Source organism: Anomalospiza imberbis, chromosome 2, assembly GCF_031753505.1.
Source record: "Anomalospiza imberbis isolate Cuckoo-Finch-1a 21T00152 chromosome 2, ASM3175350v1, whole genome shotgun sequence".
In the NCBI taxonomy this organism is placed as follows: domain Eukaryota; kingdom Metazoa; phylum Chordata; class Aves; order Passeriformes; family Viduidae; genus Anomalospiza; species Anomalospiza imberbis.
Window position 1 is genome coordinate 80,701,986 of NC_089682.1, and position 24,654 is coordinate 80,726,639.

The following is a 24,654-nucleotide window of genomic DNA, read 5'->3' on the forward strand; positions in this document are numbered from 1 at the left end:
TGCACAGTTGGACAGCACTTCCTAAAACTTGTAATGTTCTTATATTAACTCTGAGGAATGCACAGACACGCACTATGATCACACAACTTCATTTGCCAAGCAAAACAAGTTAAAAGCTCCTTTTTAAAAAATTATTTTCTCTCCAACTCTTGCTCCTGCTTAGAGAATGCTGACTAGATGCGTATCAGTTGGTACATCAGCTACTGCTGGCAAACAACCTAAACAAGTTCTCTGATATCAAACACCTCCTGAAAATGAGAGAGCAAAGTTGATGTACACTTCTCAAAGAAGTAAGAGACCGTCTGAAATCTGGTTTTCTCCCCTTTCTTCATTCCTGCAGTAAAAAAAAAGTCAACGCTCACTGAATCTTTACCTGAGAGTAAGGCAAACACTACAAAAAATAGCTAAAGTTGTGTTTTCAGCACAGATTTTAAGGACTTCTCTTTTTTTTAAGATCACTACAAAATGGTTTTAAGCACCAAAGTTTCAGACAAAGATATTACTTACTCAAAGAGATGCTGATACGTCAGACAAATTCTAAGCAGAGTCAAGCTATGTCAGTACTTTGGCATTAGACCTCCAAAAACCAACTACATACTTCTAAAAGGGAGTTAGACCAATCTGTTGTCAGCATTTCTTGTGTCCTTGCAAAAACTGCCACAGGGTTCACTGTGAGGAGACACTGGGCAGCAATCAGTGTCATCCTTCAGACGAAACAAGTGAATCCAGACTACACAGTCAACAATCTGGGTGTCCTCTCCTTGAAGGCAAGGACCTCCATTCTGAGCACAAAGCCACCTGAGAAACTCCTTTGCTGGTCAAATATCCCCCTCAATTTCCTAATTCCCATTCTAAAAATGGCTAAAGCTACTTTTTCCACCATTGGTGCATTTTGCCTTAGAGTCAACTACAGCAATTTAATTACTGCAAAGTGCAGATCTGGTGCTCTGTTTTGATTTTTATTTCCATATTATAAGGTCCTCTAGAGGAACACAGAAGATGTTCTTGCTTCTGTCTGTGCCTGACACAAAAGGTCATTCCTGTGCCCAGAAGACATCTCCTTTTTCAGAGTCATCCTTCAATTCACAGAGTCAAGGTCTGCACAAGTTGCCGCCTTCTGCTCCTACACAGGTTAACGGAGCATTTGTCTGGATCTGGGAAGACCAAGAGGCCCTCCAGCTTCACAGGTCAGAAAAATACAATTACACCATCTTGGCGTGTGAGAGCATAATTGCATCAAAAACCATGATGAAGTGGTGACGCTAAACAGATACACACATAATGACTGAAGTGGTTACTGCTGCAACAAAATCTTCTCTGACTGATTCTTCAGCCAAGCGTTCTTTCAGACCTTTGATAGTATAAAACAATATTAGAGATTTTGATACCAATGGATTACAAAGACACCACGGATGGAGAAAGAGCGTAGGGAGCAATAAAACTTTTGCTGTGTCTTGCTCTGCACAAAAATAAAAACAATGTTGTTTGCAGCTTTGTTTGTTTGAATGCAAAAAGCCTATAGTTAGTTTTTTCTTCTTTTTCCTTACAACTGTGATTCCCAAGTCAGGAATATTTTTTGTAACAATAAAAGTATCTGAAAACAAAACATGTATTTTCCTTAGAGGCTTACATACATTGATTTCATTATTGTATTAGTCAGCCTCTGAAAAACAGAGAACTCGTTAAATTTTCTCAGATGACTTTGTCTGCATTTGCTGATTATATTTATCTTCCGTTTAGAATTGCATCTTTCTTTATCACATTACTTGTGAATCATTAACTAAATCTCAATGGTAGATACCAGGAGCCTGAGAAATTGTGATAAAGAAACAGAATAAATTCTAAGCCAAAACACAAAAGACCTTACCAAAAAGGAATTCCACCAAACACGACTTTTCATACAATATGTGAACTTTAGGCTGAAATCAAGTTTTATGCTGCAATAGGCAGACAGCTTTATCGTTTCATTCAATTCTCTTATTTTCAGTATTTTGAATTAAAATATTTCTATTTCTGAAATCAATCCAGGTGATACTGCTTTAGTTTAATTAGCATGATACGGAAATCTGCCCTTTACTCTCATTGCAAACATTTAAAAAAATACATCTTACCACTTTCATCCAGCAAGAAATCATCCTGGTAACGGAACTTTTCTGGTCCACATGCAATAAAAATGTCATCATCGCCAAAAAAATCCTGAAGGCACATCACCTGCAGACAAAAAGGAAAGGAAGGCATTGTATGAAATACCTCACCATCAGAATTGTAACAATAAATCCCTCTTTGTCTCCATCTGCATGAAAATTCTTCACTTTTAAATGGAATCAACAGGGCTTCATCTCCAGATAAATTTCAAAGCTGTGCTCTGACCATCTGTTACAAGTGAGAAACACTTTTATGGACACTGCAGGGAAAGATAAGACAAAAAGCCATAACTGTCAGATTTATTACATGATGCATCTGTAGTATGAGGTAAACGCCTTCTGTTTGTACACAAGGTACCATTCAGTAGTTAGTGGGTAATTAATTTGCTTTTCAGTTCACATCTCCATCATTTGGCTGCAATGAAATAAGTTACAGCTTTGTATGCAGAACGAAATGCAGTTATTTCAAAATCTCTCTAACAGGGAATCAAACTCACATAGGTGAACTAAGCCTCCTTCACAAAGTCTCCCTTCTATGCCAGAGTCAATGTGAAGGTCTCTTTGAAGGCACCAAGCTGAACAGTCGAGTCAGATGAGCTGGGAATAATTCTTCTAATACTGAGTAAAAGGATAAGCTTTTTCTACTCCCACATGAACAGCCAGTATCACATCGGTGTGCTTTTATGTCCCTACAGAAGATTTTAGAGACTTCATTGCAGCCTTTCAGCATCTAAAGGAGGCTTGGAAGAAAGGTGGGGATGGGCTTTTTAGTAGGGCTTGTTGCAACAGGACAAGGGGTAATGGTTTTAAATTAACAGAGGGTGGACAGAAGAAAGACGTTTTTTTACAGGAAGGATAGTGAAACACTGGAACAGGTTGCCCAGAGAGGTGGTAGATGCTCCATCCCTGGAAACACTCTAAGTCAAGAGTTGGATGCAGCTCTGAGCAACCTGATTAATTTGAAGATGTCCGTGCTCATGGCAGGGATGTTGCAACTAGGTGAGCTTTAAGTTCCTTCCAACCTAAATCATTCTATTCTATGATTTCCTTACAACAGCTTTTAATTATTTTACAAGGCGCTAATTAACAATTCAATCTTTCCAATCATATTAAACAAAGAATCAGTGACTTTTACCAAAAACTGACTTCAGACTTACTGATACAGCTTTGACAAATTTTAAAAACAAATTAGATGTCTATCCATCTTTAAAAAAAACCACAAAGATACTTAATAAAGTCTGTTCTCACTTCACATTTACAAGAGGATTCTAAAAGAGTAGGCTTGCTTAAATATTGTTATATCAAGTTTTGTAATTAAATAGTGCATTGATGTTTGAACAGGCTAATTTCACAAAGAGAGTTTCAAGTCTACAGTCAGCAAAGCAACACATCAACAGTCTCTAAAAATTGACAAAACAGTTGAGAACAGTCCAGCTCATTTAAACAAGCCCCCTCAGAAAAAGCATTTAAAATCTACAAAAACAGAAGTGAAAGAATTACCTAATGAGACTTTGCCAGATTTTGGCATAAAATGTACCCCATCAATCTGAAGTAACTAGAGTCTAGGGGTTATAAAATTCACACCATCATTCCTAGAAACATACCTGAAGGCTTTGACATCCACAACAGTTATGAGCCTCAGCAGAAATGTCATAAAGAGGAAAATTAGAGGTACATGTCATGACTAGCTTGTAGACTACTATTCATAATTAAAACAATTTTAAAGGTAGAACATTAGCAAATAGAAAAAAAAAAAACAGGAAACTGCGAGAACAACCCCTACATTAAATAAATACCAAAAAAAGGACAAAGGTTTGTCCTAAATTATCCTTTCCTTAAGCAATGCATGTACTTTTAAATTCAGATCCACCACAAACCTATTTCTATGACCATTGTCATCTTAACACTAGACACACTACCTGCACATCAACATCAAAAATGTAAATATTTGGTAGAGCTTTCTACCATGTTCCTACTCAGTTTATGTTCTATTAGTGTATCAGCCTCAGCAATGTTTAAATAAACTCATTTGCTTCCCATTTTTTTTGTCCACAAGACATATCCTGCCTGTCTTCCCACCCCATACTCCCACCAAACTTCAAACAGCTCTTCTCTTCAATCAAGTTCCTCTGAAATTGCCACCTCTCCCACTGCATGTACAAAACCACTAATTTGCAGAATAACATTAAAAATCCTGTGATTTCCTTTTTGCTTCCCAAGTTTGACACACTTCTAGGGAGTGATGACTTTTACATTTGCCTTTATACCAAGCCAAGTATTAGAATCAAACCAGCAATAAGCAACTCTAGGCACAAAGCTGAACTATTTTGGCAACAAACATGAATACAAATTACATTTGAGACAAAAAAAAAATGGATTTAATAAAACCCAAAAATGCTCAGCTCTGCCCAGTTAAAATAGGGTTTCTTTCAAGCCTAAACAAGACATTAAAATTCAGGTAGCAACACTTAACCAGGCTCAACTATACCTATTTTTAAGGCATCTCAGGTTCAATCAGTGCAATTTAAATGCAAATAAGAAAGAAAATAGGATTAACACATAAAAAATAATTTGTGCTTAAATATCTTTGGGTTTTATTAAACTTTACACTTATAATTTAAAGAGTTATTATGCTTGCCTCTTTTCTCCTTGCCCTCAGTTTCATATTCTGTATGTAAAATTACACCTTTTTTTGCCTCCTGAAATTTTAATAATTTTGGAATTATAATTCTAGCCCTTAGAAAGGTTATAGCAAGATCACAATTTCCTTTCAAATCCATCTTCTTCCAGAGTAACTTCTCTTAAGGTTTCCAGTACCTTTTTATACTGCTATTGGAAGCCCTGAGACGTCCTTCACTGTCTGCATTTTCCATCCCTTCAGTCTTAGCATCCTTGCCCCTCTCTGCAAGTTCACACTCCTCAGCAGTTAAATTAAAAGCCATCTGACACATAGACAGCATCCCTCTTCTAGGCTTTTTTGGAGAGAAACCTGCAAACACTTTCTATTCACACCCAGTCATCAGCTAAGCAACAGGACCTGCTTTTTATTACCCATTTTCACTTTTGGAGAACATGGCTCCTAAAAAGTTAGAGTTTAGAAGACCAAGAATTTTTATCACCTAAACTGGACCATACAAGTGTTTTAGAGGTCAGTGTGCTCTGTTGCATGTGATCAGCTTTAAAATTAGTCATTTTTTAAATCAGCAAATTACAAAAGCCTCCCTTGGACTTTTCTGTTGTTTTCAAGGCACAGAATCCATCTTCCTTTTCACAAAGTTTTATTTCTCACAAGGGGAAAAACAAAGTCAATGCAGGAACAGTCAAACATGAACCTTAAACAAAAAGAAAATGAAAAAATATTGTCTGCCACACAAGTGGTACTAAATACTCTGTGACTCTTTTTAACAAAAACCTTTCTGAAAAGGAGATGTCATTTAACATTAATGGTGTCTCTCTTACACTTTGTAAGAGAATGAATAAATAACAGTAGCATTAGCAGAGGCCAGGGAGTGCTTGGACTGATGGTGAGAAAGACAAATCAATCACTAGTACAGGCTTTGGTTATAGGCAAGCCAAATAAATAAAACTGGATGACCTGGCCACAACCACAAAAACAGAGGAGGTAGAAGATTTTGTCAAGCCCCCTAACTAAGTTGTACACAGCGAAGCCTGGATTCCACACAAATCATCAGTGCCCTAGTAAGCAACTCAAGACACCCACATGCCCTTCCAGTGGGAAACACAGGTGTCTACCTAGGAAGACCTCCAAATTATTTTGTACCTCGTTAGCTGCTACTGCGCTTTGACCCTCTCGTAAAAGCAGCACAGCAGCTCTGTCCCTGAAGGAACAGGGATGGTCTGGATGGGCCAGGCACCCACAGCTCCCAGGGAAGCACAAAGCGTATCAGCAGAGCTGTCTCAGAAGAAGAACAGGGAGCAAGAGCAGCAAACTTGTCTTCCAGCCCAGCCTCAGGACTGGCTCTGCACTGTATACACTACATACCATAGGCATTTTGAAAAATTATCTTCACTTTTCCTTCTTTGCTTAAACAGGCAAGCATTTGGAACCAAAAAGATATCTCCTAACTACTATGGGGACTTTTGCTTAGATTGACCTGAAACATTAAAGTTCACCTCTTTGGAGATGGTCTCCTTTTTAGGGAGACCCCCCCTTCTTATATATACAAAAGACAGTAGAAATTGCACTTCACATTGTGGAGTGCACATGGCCCAAGAACAGCAGCTTGTAGAGCCAATACCTGGTTATATTCTCTCACCTCAAGTAAGAAAGAGCAGTCAGAAGTGGTTTGGAGGAGCTGCAGAGCGAGGGGGAGAGGGAAAGGAGAACACAGGGGAAAAAGAGGGAAAGGGAGAGAAAGAAGAGGGAGGGAATCAAGGAGGGAGAGAGGGATGGAGAGAGTGATTGGATCAATCCTTTCAGCAAAAGTATGAAATGAAATTTACAGATGCAATCCTCTTTTATAACTGCTGTATTCTGACTGTATTCAGGGACTTTTAAAATTCCAATTTTAAAACACATCCACAAAAAAAAAAATAAAAAAACAGAACTAAATTATTTGTGTATATTAGTCACAGCAAATTGAATTCTTTTCTATTCTTTTGAAGTTGACCACACACCAAGTTACCAAGTTAATACAGAAACACTGATATTTTTGAATTAAAAAAATACTCAGGAAACAAAATTTTCCACTGCATTCAGGAACATTTCATAGCACCAGCACATTACAGCACAACCACCATGATTGCTATCTCACTTCTTTGTTACAATTTCCATAGTGCTGGGTTCTTGGATAGAAAAGAAGGAGGGGTGTTCTGTGTGTTTGTCTTCTTTCAATAACGACTTAATTTGACTTAAAGCTGAAAGCTGTTTTGGATGAGCAATGAGAAAACCTCAAGCTGGCATGTCCTCAGGCATCATGGCTGTTGGAGAGCTGGAAAGAAAAGTGATGACAAAGAAATAAGGTGGTTAAAGCAGTAGAGATGCAGAAGCCCCTAAGGAGAACTCAAGTGATAAGTGGGTATAGGGTTTTATGAAAAGCAAAAGAGAAGTGAAGCGTGGCAAAAGGAAAATATGAAGCATTAAGGAAGAAGGAGACATGGGCTACCAGCCAGGAGCACACACAGAGGGTGACAGAGAAGTAATTGAGGCTGGTGAGGAAGGAACAGCCCAAAGGAGGGGGCAGGCAGAGAGTCAGTGGCAATTGCTTTCCAGACTTCACCCCATGATCAGTGAGATGGGAAGTTCGAAACCTCTTATAAAATAGCCTTTTTGAACCTTAAACAATCTCGAGTTTGATTACCATTTCTCTGATAGCAAAAAAAGACACTAAAAATGTTTTATCCTTGGAAAAACCTCAGTGTTTAAATGACTCATGATTTTAGGACTCTGACTCATTAATTTTGTGTCAAGTTTTATGAGTTTTATTACAGAGCTCGTTTTCATTTTCCTGCTACTTTTGGCTCACTCAGACTCAATGTTTAATTCTTAGGCAGGTCTCTTCAGTTATTCATGTCAAAGGAGCTCATTAGACCTCTCTACTACTATTTTTCTTCTTTTATTTTGCCTCTGGCTGATTTTTCAAATTAAAAAAATAACCCCCCCCCCTTAAGATTCAATTTGATCTTTAGTGGTATTCTCCCTTCATTTTTCTCCTTAGCCAAACTACATTTTCCACGAACCACTAGCTTTGCAGTACTTACTCACTCTTTATCTATTGCTTCATGGAGGAATATCTCAGATACTGAATTTATCTCACCGATATCTATCCTGGGAGTCAGTAACAAGTCTCATGATAGCTATGAATATTCCTGAGAGCTTATAAATAATAAAATCACAGAACAGTTTGGGTTCCAAAGGACCTTGAAGTTCCTCTAGTCCAACTCTCTGAGCAGGGACATCTTCCACTACACCAGTTGCTTAGAGCCCTGCCACTGGTCTTTGACATCTCCAGGGGTGATGGGGCATCCATAACTTCTCTGGGCAACCTGTGCCAGTGCCTCACCACCCTCACAGTAAAGAATTTCTTTCTAATAGCTAATCTAAACCTACCCTCTTTTAGTTTAAAAAAAAAATATTTCAAAACATTTAAAACCCTTTGTCCTATTGCAACAGTCCCTGCTACTAAGTTTGTCCCCAGACTTCTTGCAGGCCTCCTTTATGTTCTCAAAGGCTGCTATAAGGTTTGCCCAGGGCTTTCCCTTCTCCACACTCAACAACCCCCACTCTCTTGGTCTTTCTTCATATGATAAGTGCTCCAGCCCTCTGATCATTTTTGTGGCACTCCCCTGCAGGTCTCAGGACAGCAGAGTAGAGGGGGAAAATCACTTCCTAATCCTTGCAGAAATGCAGTATCAGGAGAGACCTCCTGTATTACTCCCATTTATCTCCCAGCAGCTCATATTAGCTTTCCCAGTACTTTGTTCAGTTTTGTACCATACTGCTTATTGTGTAGAGCTCCCCTCAGAAGACAGGCCAGTAAAACAATCAACTGTTACTCGCACAGAAAGATTTCACAGCTTCATGAAAATCAGAAATTAATCATTCCATACTCCTTTTTAGGTAATTTCTGTGAAATGAGAAATCCAAGCATATCAATAAGGCCTTTGGAGAAGGGGAAGGAAAAATAACTGTTCTTTCCAAATGCATTTGGTAGCAAGTCTCTTTTTTTTCTTTCCTTTCCTCAAGGAACCTCAGGTCCTCCCTTCTTTCTGAGGAAAAGGAATTATACCTCAGCTGGAATTCACAGACCATCGCATTTGAATATTTCCTTCAAGGTTAAGACAAGTCTATTTCCCTTCCTTTCGGCTCAGGCTCTGAGGCTTTTATTCATACCCTTTCACATTTATCTGTCATTACACACATGCCATTTCTGGAGAGTCAGTCACCTACAAAAAAATTAATTTATCATCAGTGTATATGGACTTCCTCTCTCAGCTTCTGATCCAAGTTCTCTCAGGTGGTGGCTTAGCTGAAGCCATTGGGAAGTATCTGCTACACATTCCCAAAGTCAAACAGCACCAAATTCATTCTTTGCTGTTGGAGTGAAATCTCCATGGTGACAACTGCATCGTCAAGCTGTGAGAGCTTTTCAGTGAAGAAGAGCATTTTATCATGAGATTCTCATTACAAGAGTGCCCTCTGTAAATGAAGAGGAGATGGTACCGTGGGGGTTTCTGTAAATGAAGAGATGTTACTGCAGGAGCTTGAGCTGGCTGGAGCTGCTCTTTGCCAATTGGCCTGCATGGCCACATTGCAGATTAACGCCTCTCATTGTGTGTGAGTGCCCCCCAAAGCAGATGAACACAAGACACCACCATAGTTAAAAACACATGAATTTTCGTCCTCAAAAGCAGAGGGAAAGCAAGCCAGCATCCCTGTGGCCTGGGGAGTCCTGCTTCAATTGCCTCACACACATTATCCTCTCAGCTGCGTGTTGATCAGTGCTGGCTCAGGACCCACTGCTCTTCATTTTGCTTCCTCTGCCACCAGTACAGAGGTTTCTCTCCCTTTCTGACTGCTGAAGATGTGGTATCAGTCTACTTCTACAAAGTGTGTATTCATCAACATCCATTTTGTGAAATACACAGCCCAGCCTGTATGATCTTTATCAGACTTGGCAAAAAACCTGTCAGAAAAATCACCTACTTTCTTCAGTTAAAATATGTACTCAGTAAACATTACTTTCTTGGTCAGTAAAGTATTTCATAAGGAGAAGAAAACGTTTCCATACTATGCTTTATACACTAATCTTAATATACTGTTTTACTTCACTATTTTACTTTTCTGGTTTGCACTAAATGATAGCACACCTAGAAAACCATCAACGCACCTAGAAAACAGTCAACTTAAATAAGGTTTTTCAAATGTCCCATCACATTCCTGTTGAGAAACAAGCTCACTTTGTGACAAACCCTTCTTAAAAGCTTTCACCTTAATCCTTTAAAATTCAGATAAAGATAGTAGAAAGTTTGCAGTTCTAATGCACAGTAACTACTACACTTTGGCTCAAAACATCATGTGAAACCTAAATAATTTCTCCTTAGACTCTAATTTAGTAAATAGGCTTCTTTGTTAGAGAAACTGAGGAAAGCAACAGACGCCTCATGGGCCTTTGTGTGACTACAATACTGAGAAGCATTCAGATTCATGAAAGGTTTCTCTATAGGAACCACCAACATGGCCACTTGAGACAACTCCTGTCAAAAACTGCTTCATTGCAGACAGGACAAAAGTCATGAGAATGTGGCTTTTGCACTGGAGAAGAATCCTGCTAGTCACCATAAAATCCCACAGCAACTGCATAACAGATCAGCATGCTTGTGATGGACAATTCAAACACCAGAACAAAGTTTGTACAGGAACAGAGAAGAAAAAATTCTCCTCACACATTTAAAATAAATTCATGTTAAACAGAGGATGTTTCTTCAAGACAATCAGACATTGACAGATGTTAGCTCAGCCATCAGGATGGCTGATTTAACAGCAGAAGATATAATTAATGGGCCAATGGAAAAATAATTAAGGCTTGATAGCAGAGTTCAACTAGATCTGGATTTTTTTTCCTTCTGCCACATTCATGTATTTTCCTTCATGAGCTGCAATACAACACTACCGTTTAGTGGTCAGACACGCCAAGTGCAGACTCCAGCAGCCCACCTGGATTTTTTCTCCAAACAGGTGGCAACTATTTGCTAACACTGTATTCACATAACACTAAGAAACAGGAAATTAACATTACTCTAATTTCTGATCACTTAGCAAAATCATCTCCTTGACTTCAGGTAATTGAATAAGGCCTTATTAGAGGTACTAAAATAGATTTGGAGACTGACTTTCAGAATATGTATGTATAAGGGAAACAACTCACCCAGCTTGAAAAGTTGGGTTTTGCTAAAAAAGATACCATATCACTGTGAGCTTTTTATTTTTTTATTATGACTGAATTCTGCTCTTAAATACTCAGAAAAACTAAGCACAGAAAATGTTGTCCATGATTTAAGGAGCAAGAAATCCTAGTATGGCTAATATCATCTTTGTCAAGATGGTGTGTACTTTTACTTCGTCATTCACATAATTGTACTCCTGAAACTGCACTTGCACAAAAGCAGCTGGTTTCAGAGCAATCTCTCAAACTATCTTAAGCACTGGTCAGTATATTCTTCAAAAAAGAGCAACAGTTGCAAGATCATCATCTGAAGGAGACCTTTGTATGAATTTCTTTCTTATAAAAGAAAACCCCACAATTTGAAGGCCATGTAGTAAAAAACCCAAACTGCTCTTCAATCATCAATCATGTTACAAGTGAAAATATTATTTTTTACCTCTGTTGGAATAACACTACTTTCTAGAATACCACTGCAGATATACTCAAATTAAATCCACAGTTTTGCTCTGTTTGCTGTGAACAGCAGAGCACTGGACTACTTTCTCATGTCAGTGTTCAAAGTTTTTCAAATAGGTAAAAACAACCAATTATGAATTTTTATTGTTCACATTTCATGACAAATTTTCACTGATGATCCTTCTAGTTGCTTAGAGCAGCTAAATGAGGAGGCAGAGACAGCTAGGTGAAACAAATTCATTCAAAAGAAAAATGCAGTCAGGTGCCAATTTCTGAAAATTATAACTACAGGTTTGGAGATAAGAAGAAAATATCTATCAAAAGTACAGACAAAAAGTAAAAGACAAAAGTAAAGACAAGAATGTTTTTCAGGGCAAGCTTCTAGTGCTAGGTGAAATGAATCACTTTGCTCAGTCATGTTCACTGTGTTTAGTAAATGCATTATATTGGCCCATTACCTGAAACAGTAATTAGGGTGCCTGCTACTTCTGAAGTAGTTTGATTGCATTTCATCCATAAATCTCAAAAATAAGGTGCACACACTCAATGTTTCTCAAAAACCACTTTTCCAAAATACCTGCATACTAGTAAAGCCTTCTGATTGCAATTCTTCCTGAACTCAATACAATTTTCCAACAAAAGGCATTCTCACCATTTTACCTGAAAGCGTACAACACTTATTTCCATTTTCAAGTAAAAGAGCTATCAAATTCATGCTATAAGGCAAGTATGAATCCTTGAATTAAATGTTAGAACAGAAGCATCTGATTAATTTTTTTACCTCCGTCCACTATGCATTTTTCTAGAGGTTTGCTTATTTTTGTGAAGTTCTGCTCAGCAGGAGGTTGTAAGCTGGGTCCTGGTCTGCTTGACTGGCCAGATGCTGCTCTCTACCTTCCCAGCTGGGAACTGTGGGAGCAAGCTGCAATCATTTTTTGAGACACTGGGAGATCACACAGATTTCCCTTGGAGACTGCAGGAAACACAGCTTCTCTGGGAATTGGTCCAAATAAAATTTACTGGCTGTCTGGATACAAATCCAGATGGAAAGCTTTGATTGGTAATTTTGCTTTAGGTACTGCAATCACTCTATAAGAGAAATTATATTTTATATATATTTATCACTGACTGATAAATGAAAAGCTCAAAGTTGTAGTCTACACACCATTATGAAAGCATCCAATTTAGAGACTACCATGACATTAGGTGGCATTCCAGGAGCAGTTTCCTGAAAGACCTTTAAAACCATGATTTTTTTTTGTCTTTCAATTCAGAGCAACCTGCCTCAGCACAGCCTTGTCAAATGTAGGAACATTTCTGGCTTTCTTGCTCTTTTGAGAGAGTGTGCACTACAGAAGCAGTTTGAAGCATGAAATTTGTAGGAGTTAGTATCCGGACCAAACCCATCACACCTTGTGCCTGCAGCAGAACCAGATTTCAACCACCAATTTCAAGTAGCAGGTGGACTGTGCAAAAAATATATAGCTACCCAAATGCATTTAGAGAGTTATTTTCCCTTCTTTGAAAATGTTTTAATTCCAAAATCCCAGTGTATCACCTTAATATCCATGACAGAATGTTCTCATGTTAACCTATTGACTAATGGTGGACTCTGGTGATAATAAAACTCCATTTCTTTCAGGCATAATCATTCATAAAATGCATGCAGGACAGCACTTCATCATAAACTGCCTGGAACATAAGTGAGATGTGTAATGGCTTTTGGCTGCACACACATGCTAACTTAAGGCTCAGCATGCAACACAAAAAAAACACGACATGGTTGAATTTTGTAAAAAAAGGAGGAAAAGGGAAAACAGATGTCAGGGTTTCAACAAGTCACTGCACACTGCAGCTGGAACCAGTACAAAAACAGCACATGGATGCTGATAATGTAGCATTTCATGTAATGATAAGGACAATAAAATAGGACAAAATGCAAAAGCTCAAATGGTTAAATACCTTCCTCAAATTCCAGAGGGTCAGTTGGGCTGAACATTAATAGTAATCCTTTCAATAACCAGATTAAATGATTCAACCATTAAAGCTCTTTATGCTCAAGAAAAGTGAAAATTGAGAGATTCCCTTTCTTCTAAGTGCAGAATATGGACAATAAATCTAAAATCCAATCCAAACAGACATGCAGACACACATTATCTCATTACCATCATTCTTGAAACTATCTGGCAATAGTTTCCATTATTACAACAGATGTTAACAAGATGAATAGAGAGCATGTTAAATAAACATTAATATTAATATATTAAGTGTCTATGCAGCAAAGCCACTGTTCAAATTATTTATTTCCCCAAGAGCATTTCTTGGGAAATTAATCAGGGGACTTTTCTTGCTAATAACTATTGAAAATTCAAGGTATTTCCATTGACAAAGACTGTATCATTCAGAAAAAAAAACACTAAGCAATGTAAACATGATCTGCATATGTAATCTTTACTCTGGTGGAGCGATTCTTGTAATTGCCATTCTCCCTGGGCTTTGGCTCCTTAGGACACAGCAGCAGAGGCAGGAAATGTGCAGAGAGAGAATCCAACCTACAGAAATTTACAATGTGAAAGAGTTCAAAAGCTTAAGGATAAAGAAAGAGCAGACATACTAATAATCACAAAAACCTGGAATTTTAAGTCCAGCTCTGTGAAGAGACACCTTGGTCAGAATACTGCCTCCACATCACAGGCAGACCGGTTACAACTGCTGAACAAGGAGATTGCTTTCTCATGTAAGAGTTTCTCACTGGAACACAGCCTGTTGCTTGTAAGTGCTCCAGTACAGCAAGTCCTGGGACATACTAAAACTAGCAAGCAAAAAATAAGCAGAGTTTATAAATCCATGAATATGACACGAACCATCAGGATTAGAGCTGACAAAAAAAGAAAATAAGAAAAACCTGAGGCCAACAATTGGAAAAAGGATTTTTAAAGTACTGCTACACTCAGAGTCACAACTGACTTCTGAAAGATCTGAGAATTAAAAAGAAATCTGCTAAGATGTAATCAGTTTAAGCTTCAGATTAATCCCCACCAGCAAAACATATAATAAATTAATGTTACAATGACAGTTGAAGAAGAGTTTTCTCAAGCACATCTGAAAGTTCCAGCATGATGGCATAGAAAAGAATTCCTTCAAAATTCCTTCTATTTTGCTAGAAATACATTTTTTTTCAATATTTAAGCTATAAACTGTGAAAGGAGGTACTTTTATGAAGAATCAATATCCAGAGCTGTTGATTTTAAGATTAAAATTATTACAATATACTATACTATATCTTCAAAACTACTTGTTGCCTGAGAAAATGTAAATGAAATTTTTTTGCTGCCATATAACCCTTCCACATTCATCACTAACCTGACTGCTGTGTATTTATAGATTGCACAAGCCAAAAGCATTGCATTCATGCTTAATTTAATCTGTGCACGCTTAGGTTGACTTATTTTAAGCTGTAGCATAGCTTAGAGGAAACACGTGGAGATGTAATAAGTACCAAAGGAATTTGTTTTGATTATTTTGACATAATAAGATGCACCAAACTGACACCTTGATGGAGATGCACATCTCTGCTGGCAGTGCAGCAACACTAAAATGCAAAAGCCATACCAAAAATACCTGCCAGATGTGTTTGGAAATGTTATGGTATTTAGCAAACATTTGAAGACTTGATTAAAACCCAAAATGAAATCAAAAAGATGAAGCAATCTATGCTCAGGCAGTGCAGCCCCAAATAACTTGTTCAACTGCAGGTCCAGAAGTTCAGCAAGTTATTCATCTGTTAGGCTGTTCCTTACAAAACTTTATATAATCTTTTGAATTGTATCCCCTGTGTTCTGATTCTACTACCTGTTATGAACTCAAACTTAAAAGCCTTCAGCAACAAATCCCTTACTTCTAAGATCCTACATCTCATAGGGAATGATGTGATAAAGCAACATGAAAGAAGTCACATTACAAAATATAGGAGAATTTAGCACATTTGCAATTCAGAAGGCTGCTAGGCACAGGTAAGTTCTAAAGAAAAATACAATGACAGAAAATAGCACCATGTTGGAAAGGGAAATTTGCACCAAAATCAATTTCATCTGTGATAACACCTTGCTGTGTCTCTGAATTTCCTTTTCACTTACCGATGCTCTTCTGCAGCACAAAGGCCCAGATCCCCAGGACAGCCAGTCTCCACACAGCACCCAGCTTCCTTTTTTGCCTCCAGAACAACACAGGAAATTAAGTTCTGTCCACGTACCTGTCCCTACACACCCCATGTGTATCAATATAAACTGATCTAAAAATCCCAGGATCAATTTGTAGCTGCCAACATAATGAACCAGAAAAATGTCTAGCCTATAAGAAGAAAAAAAAAAAAAAAAGAAGGTTTGTCCAATCAGGTTATCTCTTCTCTCTCCTGCACGTGCATTTGGGTTTGGTGGTGGTGGTGGTTTGGGGAGTTTTTTGGGTGTTTTATTAACTGAGAAATTGAAAGAAATAGGTTGCCAGCTCAGAAGCAAAGCAGAAGAAAAGGTAACCACCTGAGAGCAAAGATGGAGCTGTGGATATGCTAATTGTTAAATCTGTGTCATTTGTGCAACACTAAAAAAAATAATTACCAAGTGAGGCAAAAGCAGAAAGAAGGAACTGAATACACAGCCCACACAGTCACAGATGGTGACACACTCTGATGGGCATGGAAGCAATTATGAGACAGTCTTAGTCCTGGGACTACTCAAGGAGTCCTTAAATGATATTCACAAACATTAGGCATGTGACAGGGGATAAGCACTCTCATATTAATGGCACGGCTCCAATTACTCCAACTGGTTTCATTAGTTTGTTAACTCCTTTCAGCAAGTGCAGGTAGTGATTTAAAAAAAAAGGCTTTTCTTTCTTAAAAGATAGTGCAGTAATAACTTGATGTTGGAATCCAAATCTTAAGTCTTTTTATTGCTTAAAGGAAAACCTGAAAACGGAGAACATGAACACAGAAAGTCACTGTCACAACCAAGCTTGCAGAGTGATGCCATGTGCTTTAAAATTGTTCAAGGGCTCTGGGCATAGTTACCCTTCTCAATGCAAGTTAGGCAGCAAGGTATATGAGAAACATTTGGTTTATGTTAGCGACATAATTACAATTTTCTAGCAAATTTATAACAGCCAAGAGATTCACTTCACCAAAAATATCTCAAACATACACTCAATTACTTGAGTTTTCCCAATCATTTAAAACAAAGGTAACTCTACAATCCCCCAAGATATTTCCTTCCACCCCCTTTGCATTTCTTCTAGAGGTACTTCCTTTTCCTTTTGTTCAAGCCTTTAGTATCATCCTTCTTTGATGAAGCCAAAAGTGGTCATGCTTTTCTTTCTTGTAAGAAAAACCTGAAAGCATACAAAAATGCCTACTGCCTACTTCAGAATAGTATCCTGGTACAGAAATAACCCACAAGGACCCAGAATAAACTCTCAGTAGGAGCCAGAGATTTTAGCACCAGCAGTGGATGGATCTGTGTAAGGCCAGAATTATGATCTAGAAAGATGCATTACAATCTTTTTACTTGGCAATATATTATTTGTGCATATTCCTTTTAAATAAAGATATATTATATCATATTTCTTTTTACCTGCCATTACACACAGAGGGAATGTATTCACCGAAGTTAAATTCATGAATACTCCATTTCTGAATAGAAAGAGATTTCAGAAAAAGTGGTTTAGAGAAATAACATACCTTTAAGCGTTTTGAATAATTTTATCACTGCTGACAGACATAATAGCTTACAGTGTCAATAAAAGCCTCTAGTTAACATTTGCAAATACATTTACTCAGCATCCCTAATTGTCTTAAGACATCCTAAACCTGTGAATCAGTGTGGAAGAGTGACAAAACAGTGACACAACACTGGAAGAGAGCACTAATAGAGATTTGTAAGACATCGCCAAAGATCCTCCAGAGTACATTAGAACTTGTTTCTGCAAACAGAAACTTGATCAAGTAATGTATTCATTCCTTTAAAGTGACCCAGAAGCTAACGGAAAAATATTAATGCAGGGAAAAGCCACCCACACTTGAATGGTAGAATGACTCAACCAACTTAAGGGCTCAGGAGAACAGTAAGATCCCAGTCACTATCTGGGGCATCTTCTAAAATGTCTCCTGTGCAAAGGTTACTGTCTACCTTGCTGAAACCATCAGTGGCCACTTCAGGATGAATTTATCACACTAATGGCAGGGAGCAGCCCTGTCCTTTCCCTGAACCAGCCGTGACTATTCAGAGAAATTGATACTGCCTCCAAATGAGGCTAAACAATTCCTGGTCCGTCTGCAGCGGCTCTAGAGGTCTTCATTCAATTTTAACTACCCAGAGCAGACCCCAAACTCTCAGCCACGTGTGCCGAGCTTGCTGGGATCGCCGTGCCTTTGCCTTAGCTTAGCTGGCGTCAGAAGTCAGGGCCGCGGCACCGGAGCCCCGATGCGAGGGCAGAGGCGCTGTGGGCAGACCGCAGCTCGGCCCGCACGGCGGCAGGAGCGGAGCTCGCACGCACGGGGGAGCTGCGGCCCCGCTTCCAGCGCGGCTCCGCTCCCAGCGCGCCTCCGCTCCCAGCGCGCCTCCGCTCCCAGCGCGGCCCCGCTCCCAGCGCGCCTCCGCTCCCAGTGCGCCTCCGCTCCCAGCGCGCCTCCGCTCCCAGCGCGCCTCCGCTCCCAGCGCGGCCCCGCGCCTGCCGCGGCTCCGCTCCCAGCGCGCCTCCGCCGGCTCCCGGGCACAGAGGCGTCACAGCCGGCATCCTCAGGTCCAGACCGGCTTACGGGGCCAAACAGCGAGCAAATGGAGGCATAAAGGGGAAATCAGGATCATGAGTGAACTCTCCTACTTCCTCAGTGAAGCGGTCACAGTTCAACTTCAAAACTGGTGATTTCTAGTTTTTTAAGAGTGAGAAATCCAAGAGAAGGCTTTTCTCCCTTTCTGACACTTCAGGTGTGTGGCAAGCACATTTCTCTCTCTCTCAGGATTTTTATAAAGGTGCACAGAGAGAAGTGAAAGAGAAAACAATTTCTATTTCTGCTCCTTGTTTTTCTCTTGTGGAATGTGTTTGGAGATTGTTTACCTAGAGCGAATGCCTGCTTGGATCACGGTGGATTGTTTGGGCTTGATGGCCAATCGGATCCACCTGTGTCTGGATTCTGGAGAACAGGGTCACGAGTTGTGAGTGAGTTAGATATGATAGTTAGAGAGAGTAGCATGTAGTTTTTAGTATCTTCTTTTGTGTAGTATATTGGTGTATCATGGCATGAATATAGTGGGGAGATCATTCAGCCTTCTGGGGTGGGTCGGACATCATGGTTCTTCCCATTGGGTTCGCCGACATCTACAACACAGGTGCATTAACTTAGCTTTTCTTAAAGCTATACTTTCCTATGGGCAATCACTCAAGCTTTCCCCCCCCCCCCCCCCCAGCATGAATTTATTCTTCACACTTTCTCACATTTTTTTCTGAACATCAGGAAGAAGATTTTAATGTGAAAGTATCTGAGCACTAGCACAGGGAGGTGTTAGAGTCTCTAACCTCAGACACTAAAAGGCCATCTGGACACTAAAATGTCCTGGGCAGCCTGCTAGGGGTGACCCCACCTGAGGAGGGGAGTTGGTCCAGACAGCCTCCAGCAGTCTCTTCCAGCCTCAACAATTCTATGATTCTGTAATCTTTTTTTTCCTTTAGTTCACTTTCTCTTGTCATCACCCTCCCACTCTTACTCTTTTTCCTATTAATATCCGCTGCCTCAATTGCCTTACTCCCACCTTGTTGTCTCACTTCTTACTCTTCATCTGTTTTTTTTGCTCTCAGCTAGTAGAAGAATATTCTGCCCTTGTGAAGTAACTGGGGAGGGTACATGTTTGACAACCAGAGCTAACAATCAGGTCCTACTGAAGCACCTTCCTTCTCCATAGTAACATGGGACAAGAGGCACTACAGGAGAGCATCATCACCATGGCCAGAGGACATCAATTCAAGAGTACACATGATCAGACATACTTTGTTTAACAAGAAAACTGCACCATTCTTGTCAAAGTATGCTTCCTTCTGTCACTAGGGCTGCTTACATGCTGGAATAGAATGTATGCCTCATTTTTGTGACAGCCAAATACATTGTAACTATACTGCAAAATCAAGATGATTTTTTTTTTCTTAAAATTCAGGTTTTTAAAACTAATTGTAAAGGGTGATAAAGAGACCTTATATAGGTTTAGAAGCCAAAACCATGACAAGAATCTAAGAAAATCCTTCAAGATAGCTCATTCCCTTAAAAAGAAAACAGAACCAAAACCAACCTCAATATAAGTCCCTTTTATAAACAAAACTGAAACAGAAGTAAATAACAGAAGAGATTATGTGCCCATATTTTCCAGAAACAAGTCTCACCCCCATCAATCCCTCTCAGTTTTGTCCTGTGAACAAATTCATCAGCAACTTTACTTGGACACCAAATTACAAAGCTACCTGTCTTGACTACCCATCCCAGAGACCAAACTAGTCCTGATCATGCTTCTGAGGAAGAGGGGTAACTACTTTGTCTAGCTGTGGAAACTTCAGCCAAACTCTGGAGGGAAGGAAAGGCTGTTTTTCCTTCTGCACCAGCAAGGGCATGTGGCATTCCTGGGGGAGAGCATCCTCAGCTTAGGAAAGCTCTTCCCTGATCCAAAAAGCTGAAACACACCATAAGCAGAAGTTAGGAAAAAAGGCTTTTCATGCTTCTTCTGTTGCCTCACAAGCTCTGAGCTTACCTCCTGGCACACAATAAAGGCTGTTTTAAGAGTACCAAAAAAAAAAAAAAATTTGAGTCCACAGCTCACATCCATAAAACTAAAAATTCAAGCCTGTTATGAAATGAAATATTAAACAGTGTTTCAGGATTGCACTATTGTCAGTACTTAAGTGAGAAAAGAATAGAAGAAAGAGTGACCCCAATCCTGAGGAACGATACCTACTATACCTTTGGGCCTTTTCCACAAATCCTCGACTTCTCACTAAGAGATTTAACCCAGGCTCTGTTTTAAGGAATTTTGATGCCCCTCACAGACAACTCTTCTGCTAAACAGCACTAGCTGTTAAATTTTGTTAAGTTTATAGCTGTCATGTTGCATGCAAAGGGCATATGACACTGCACTTTCAATATAAAAAGACACACAACTCTATAGCTTTGAAAATTCCCGAGAGCACGTGGACCACAACAGGTAACAATGGGAGAGATTTCCCAGGATATTTATGCTTTTTGTTCCTCATTCTACTGATATTTTTCAGCATTTCAAAACACAGCAAATCCATATCCTTCAAGGCAAAAGATTTCTGTAGTCTTAAAAAAAAAATCCAATTTCAAAAATAATGCCACAGTCCTGCATAATCCTATCTTTTGTTTGCTAAATCTGCTTCCCAGCAAAAGCCCTGCATTCCAACAATTGCTTACTTTCTTGTTACAGTCTTAGCTGCAGTGCCTTGATAAATAGATGTTTCCATGGAGATGACAAATGAATATCATCCATGTTGCAATGAGATTCAGATTTCATCTTGAACCATTAGCTTTCAAACCACAGCTTATTCATTATTCATTTGCAGTAAGGAAATGGCTGAAACCCAGTGCATTACAGCAGATTAAAATCTGTGCATGCAGTCTAGAAGAAAGTGCATTTGTCACCATATAATATGAACAAAACTCCCTGGGATTAAAATAATGATCCCAGAAGCTTTCCTAAAGGTCTAGAAAGATTTTCCCCTCAATTAATAGGATGCCTACATAAACTATGGAAATTGAGACACATTTTAAATATTAAGGCAGGCAGGGGACTTTCAGGAGGAAAAAAACCCAGCAGATGACATTCAACTGTTTTTCAAACTGTTAGAATTACACTAAATGCTTTTCAGAAACAGGCTTAATAACATAAATCATCAAAGCTTATTAGCTTAGTAGTACATGTAAATTTGTGTGCCCTTTTGACTGTTCTTGTGCACGAAACCAGTATCTGCATTCCATTCAGAAAATGCCTTTCTTTTATGACTGGCTGGCATATGACTGCAGTCTTTGGCAACTCTGAGGGAGCCTAAAATGGAGAAGAAGAAAATATTTTCAGTTTTTTCATAACTAAAACTTGCACAGGGGCTGCAGTTATTTTTAAAAAGGACCTTAAAGATCATGAAAGCTTTCCACTTGGCACGAATGTCTACTTTTGTCTGCTCGACTTAAGAGAAATATTTGTTCTTCTATATTTAATAAATTAAAGGCAGTACAGTTATAAGATATCCAATTAAAATAATATACAATATCAAGGCACTCCATTAAAACATTTTTTCAGTCGTATGTCCTGAGCTAGAGTGAAGAAAAAAGTCAGTGTGCTGTTATTGCTAAAAGTAGTACACACACTGAACAAAATTTTGTGTTCTGCACTTCCACACATAAGGGCTTCAAATTTATGGTAATTTGAAGAATATTAAATACTCTTTCTTAAATGCTGGCCTAAGACTGGCCTACTTGGAAGGAAGGTGTCTGATCAATGCTTGAAAAACAGAGCAGACACATGCACTGCAGTGTCACCTAATATCTACTGGCTGCTGTTGTCATTGCTTGTAACTACATTCAAATTCACTATAATTGAGGTAGGCAGGAAATCTTTGGCTGATTTTGAGGTGAGAGCTGTCTGTATGCATATGACCTGAAGGAAATTTTGCCTGGAGGAAAGTTATTGTGCATCTGACCCAGGGGGAAAAAAAAAAGGACATACAAAAGTGGGACGTCCTTCACACTTGCCCTGGTTAACAACATCCATGCTCCTGCTGTCTGAGCACTGGAGATGTCCTGGGAAAAGCATGTCAATTAGAGTAAGTTATAACTAATTATGTGTCTCTTCATTTTAATTATTGTCCATTAAGAAATGACCTTAGTTTACAGAACACATTTCATTCCCATAACTGGCTTAATACCAGTGTGGCAAGAGGTCAAAGGGTAACAAGATATTCTGAACCAGGATTGCTTTGACACATAGGAAGGGGATAGTGAGCAGCAGGTCGTTTTTTCCCCAGTAACATGACATGCCATTTTCATGCTACTGCTATCTCACCTAGTTCCGCAGATTACCGTGAAGCTGGAACAACCACACACTCCACTGCACAAGCAGCCACCTCCAAAATGTCTCTTCATATCTCACAGATGAGGCTTTACCCAAGCATAGCATAGGGATGAGATGAAGCAAGCAATGAAGGCCAAACCTTATTCACATCAAGAAATATGCAGACTATCGAGACAAAGCACTGAGCTCTTCCTGTGCAGGTTGTCTCATGTGGAGTAGGACATCTACTAAATTACCTTATCTGCAGAAATGAACTTTCCAGGGTTATTTTTGTTGCTGCAGAAAGGAGAAAGAGTTAACCATTACCCAGCCTTTTCAAACCTTTGAGGATTTGAGCCACCACATTTAATTTAGAGTTTTTCTATTCTGAACTCAAAGTAGAAGTTGAAATTGAATTTGTCCATTATTGTAATTCACAGCAGTTAACGCCTGGAACTGCCTAAGGTTTGAAGTGAGACATCTGGGACACAAGCTGTCAGAAAATGGATTTGTTTCTCAAACCTCTTTTCTTATTTGGAAGGAGGTGCTCTCTACATCATGCTCTTCATTTGCTTCTGAGCACAGATTCATAACAACCATGACAATGTGTTTTCACTCACCAGCACAAATTATAGCCTTCAGAGGCAGTAAAAGCAACAGGCATAGAGACAAAGCCATGGAAACCTTTCAGCACAGTGAGGATTCCAGCATCAAGCTAGATCACCAAGGAGTGAAACACACGCTCTTTTCCTTTGAGAAGAAAAATAAGAAACCCCAGGATGAAACAAGGTGTTTCAGATACAATGTCTTGCAATATTTTTTTTTTTTGTAACTTATCTTCTTAAGATAAACACACAAAAGACCTAAACTTTTGGTGATATTTATATTTACTGGAGCCAAAATGACTGCTGTGAACTCACTGTAGAGTACATTGGATCATCTGAAGGACAGTGTGATATTAAGTGTAATGTTTGCAAGTACTTGTTTAACCTATAACTTCTCTCTGCTTGCTCTCACACATTTCTGTAAACCTATCACTGTGTGTATCACCTGCTACATCCTTCACCTTCCCCAACTGGATATGGAGATGTAACTCCGCAGGTAGACAGCACAAGACACTCTGAATCCATTAAGAAGTGATCATACATGATCCCTCAGCACAAAAGTCACTGTAGCCACCTACTTTACCTGGTGCAGGAGGAACCTTTGCCATCTGACAGCTTCCTCTGGTATTCTTTTCAGCTATTTTATATATAACTGCTGTCATGCTCAATATACTTGACCTTTTGAAATCTGCAGCTTTCAATTCATTTAACAAACATAATCCTTTATTTACTACTGTTTAAAATACCTTAGAGCATTAAAAAATCTGAAAATTGAGCCAATGTTCATGGGAAAACAAGAACGCATACACTTATATAACTGATCATTTCTAAGGTGACAGTGACGTTTGAAAATCACATCCTTAAAAGTCCAGAATGGGAAACTGAGATGCAGGAAGGGCTAATTAGCAGCCATAAAAGACTAATTAATGTACTAAGTCCCAAGAGGGAAGAAAGGTTCACACCCTTGAAGCATTTGGACTATATAGATTTAACTCCTAAACTTAGGAATAAACTCATGTAGGTTCAGCTCCAAGCTCAGTTTCAGTCAGACATTCCAGAAGCCACCACGTGATTTGTTCTGGTTTAATCAATGTGTTAGATATATTTTTTGTACATTTTTTATTCTGGTTTAATCAATGTGTTAAATATATTTTTTGTACATTTACAAAGTGTTCTGAGGTTGGACAGTGTTGAGTAAAAAGCGTAACACAGACAAGGAAGTTTATTTTCCTTGAGCACTGAAGGAGAACTTAAATCTCCTACTTTATATCTAGAAAAAGATATGAAATGTTTATCAATGAAATTATTTGGCCTTGTTCAACAGCACGATACTAAATCAAGAATACATAATGTTCAGAAGTTTGCACTAACATTATTGTTTTTCCTACTAGGAAATAACTGAAGTCAACAGAATAGAGTTTTTACTGTGAAGTTGTATAATACTGTG

The 24,654-nt window shown here is 38.9% G+C and overlaps 1 protein-coding gene across 6 annotated transcripts in view; it reads right to left on the minus strand.

Moving 5' to 3' along the window:
- DCLK1 (doublecortin like kinase 1) overlaps positions 1-24,654 on the minus strand; it is a 229,762-nt gene that overhangs the window by 114,293 nt on the left and 90,815 nt on the right. For all 6 annotated transcript variants that reach the window (XM_068182011.1, XM_068182012.1, XM_068182014.1 and 3 more), the window contains exon 4: positions 2,112-2,211. In XM_068182011.1, the coding sequence (XP_068038112.1) occupies positions 2,112-2,211 (100 nt within the window). The remainder of the gene's footprint in view (positions 1-2,111; positions 2,212-24,654) is intronic.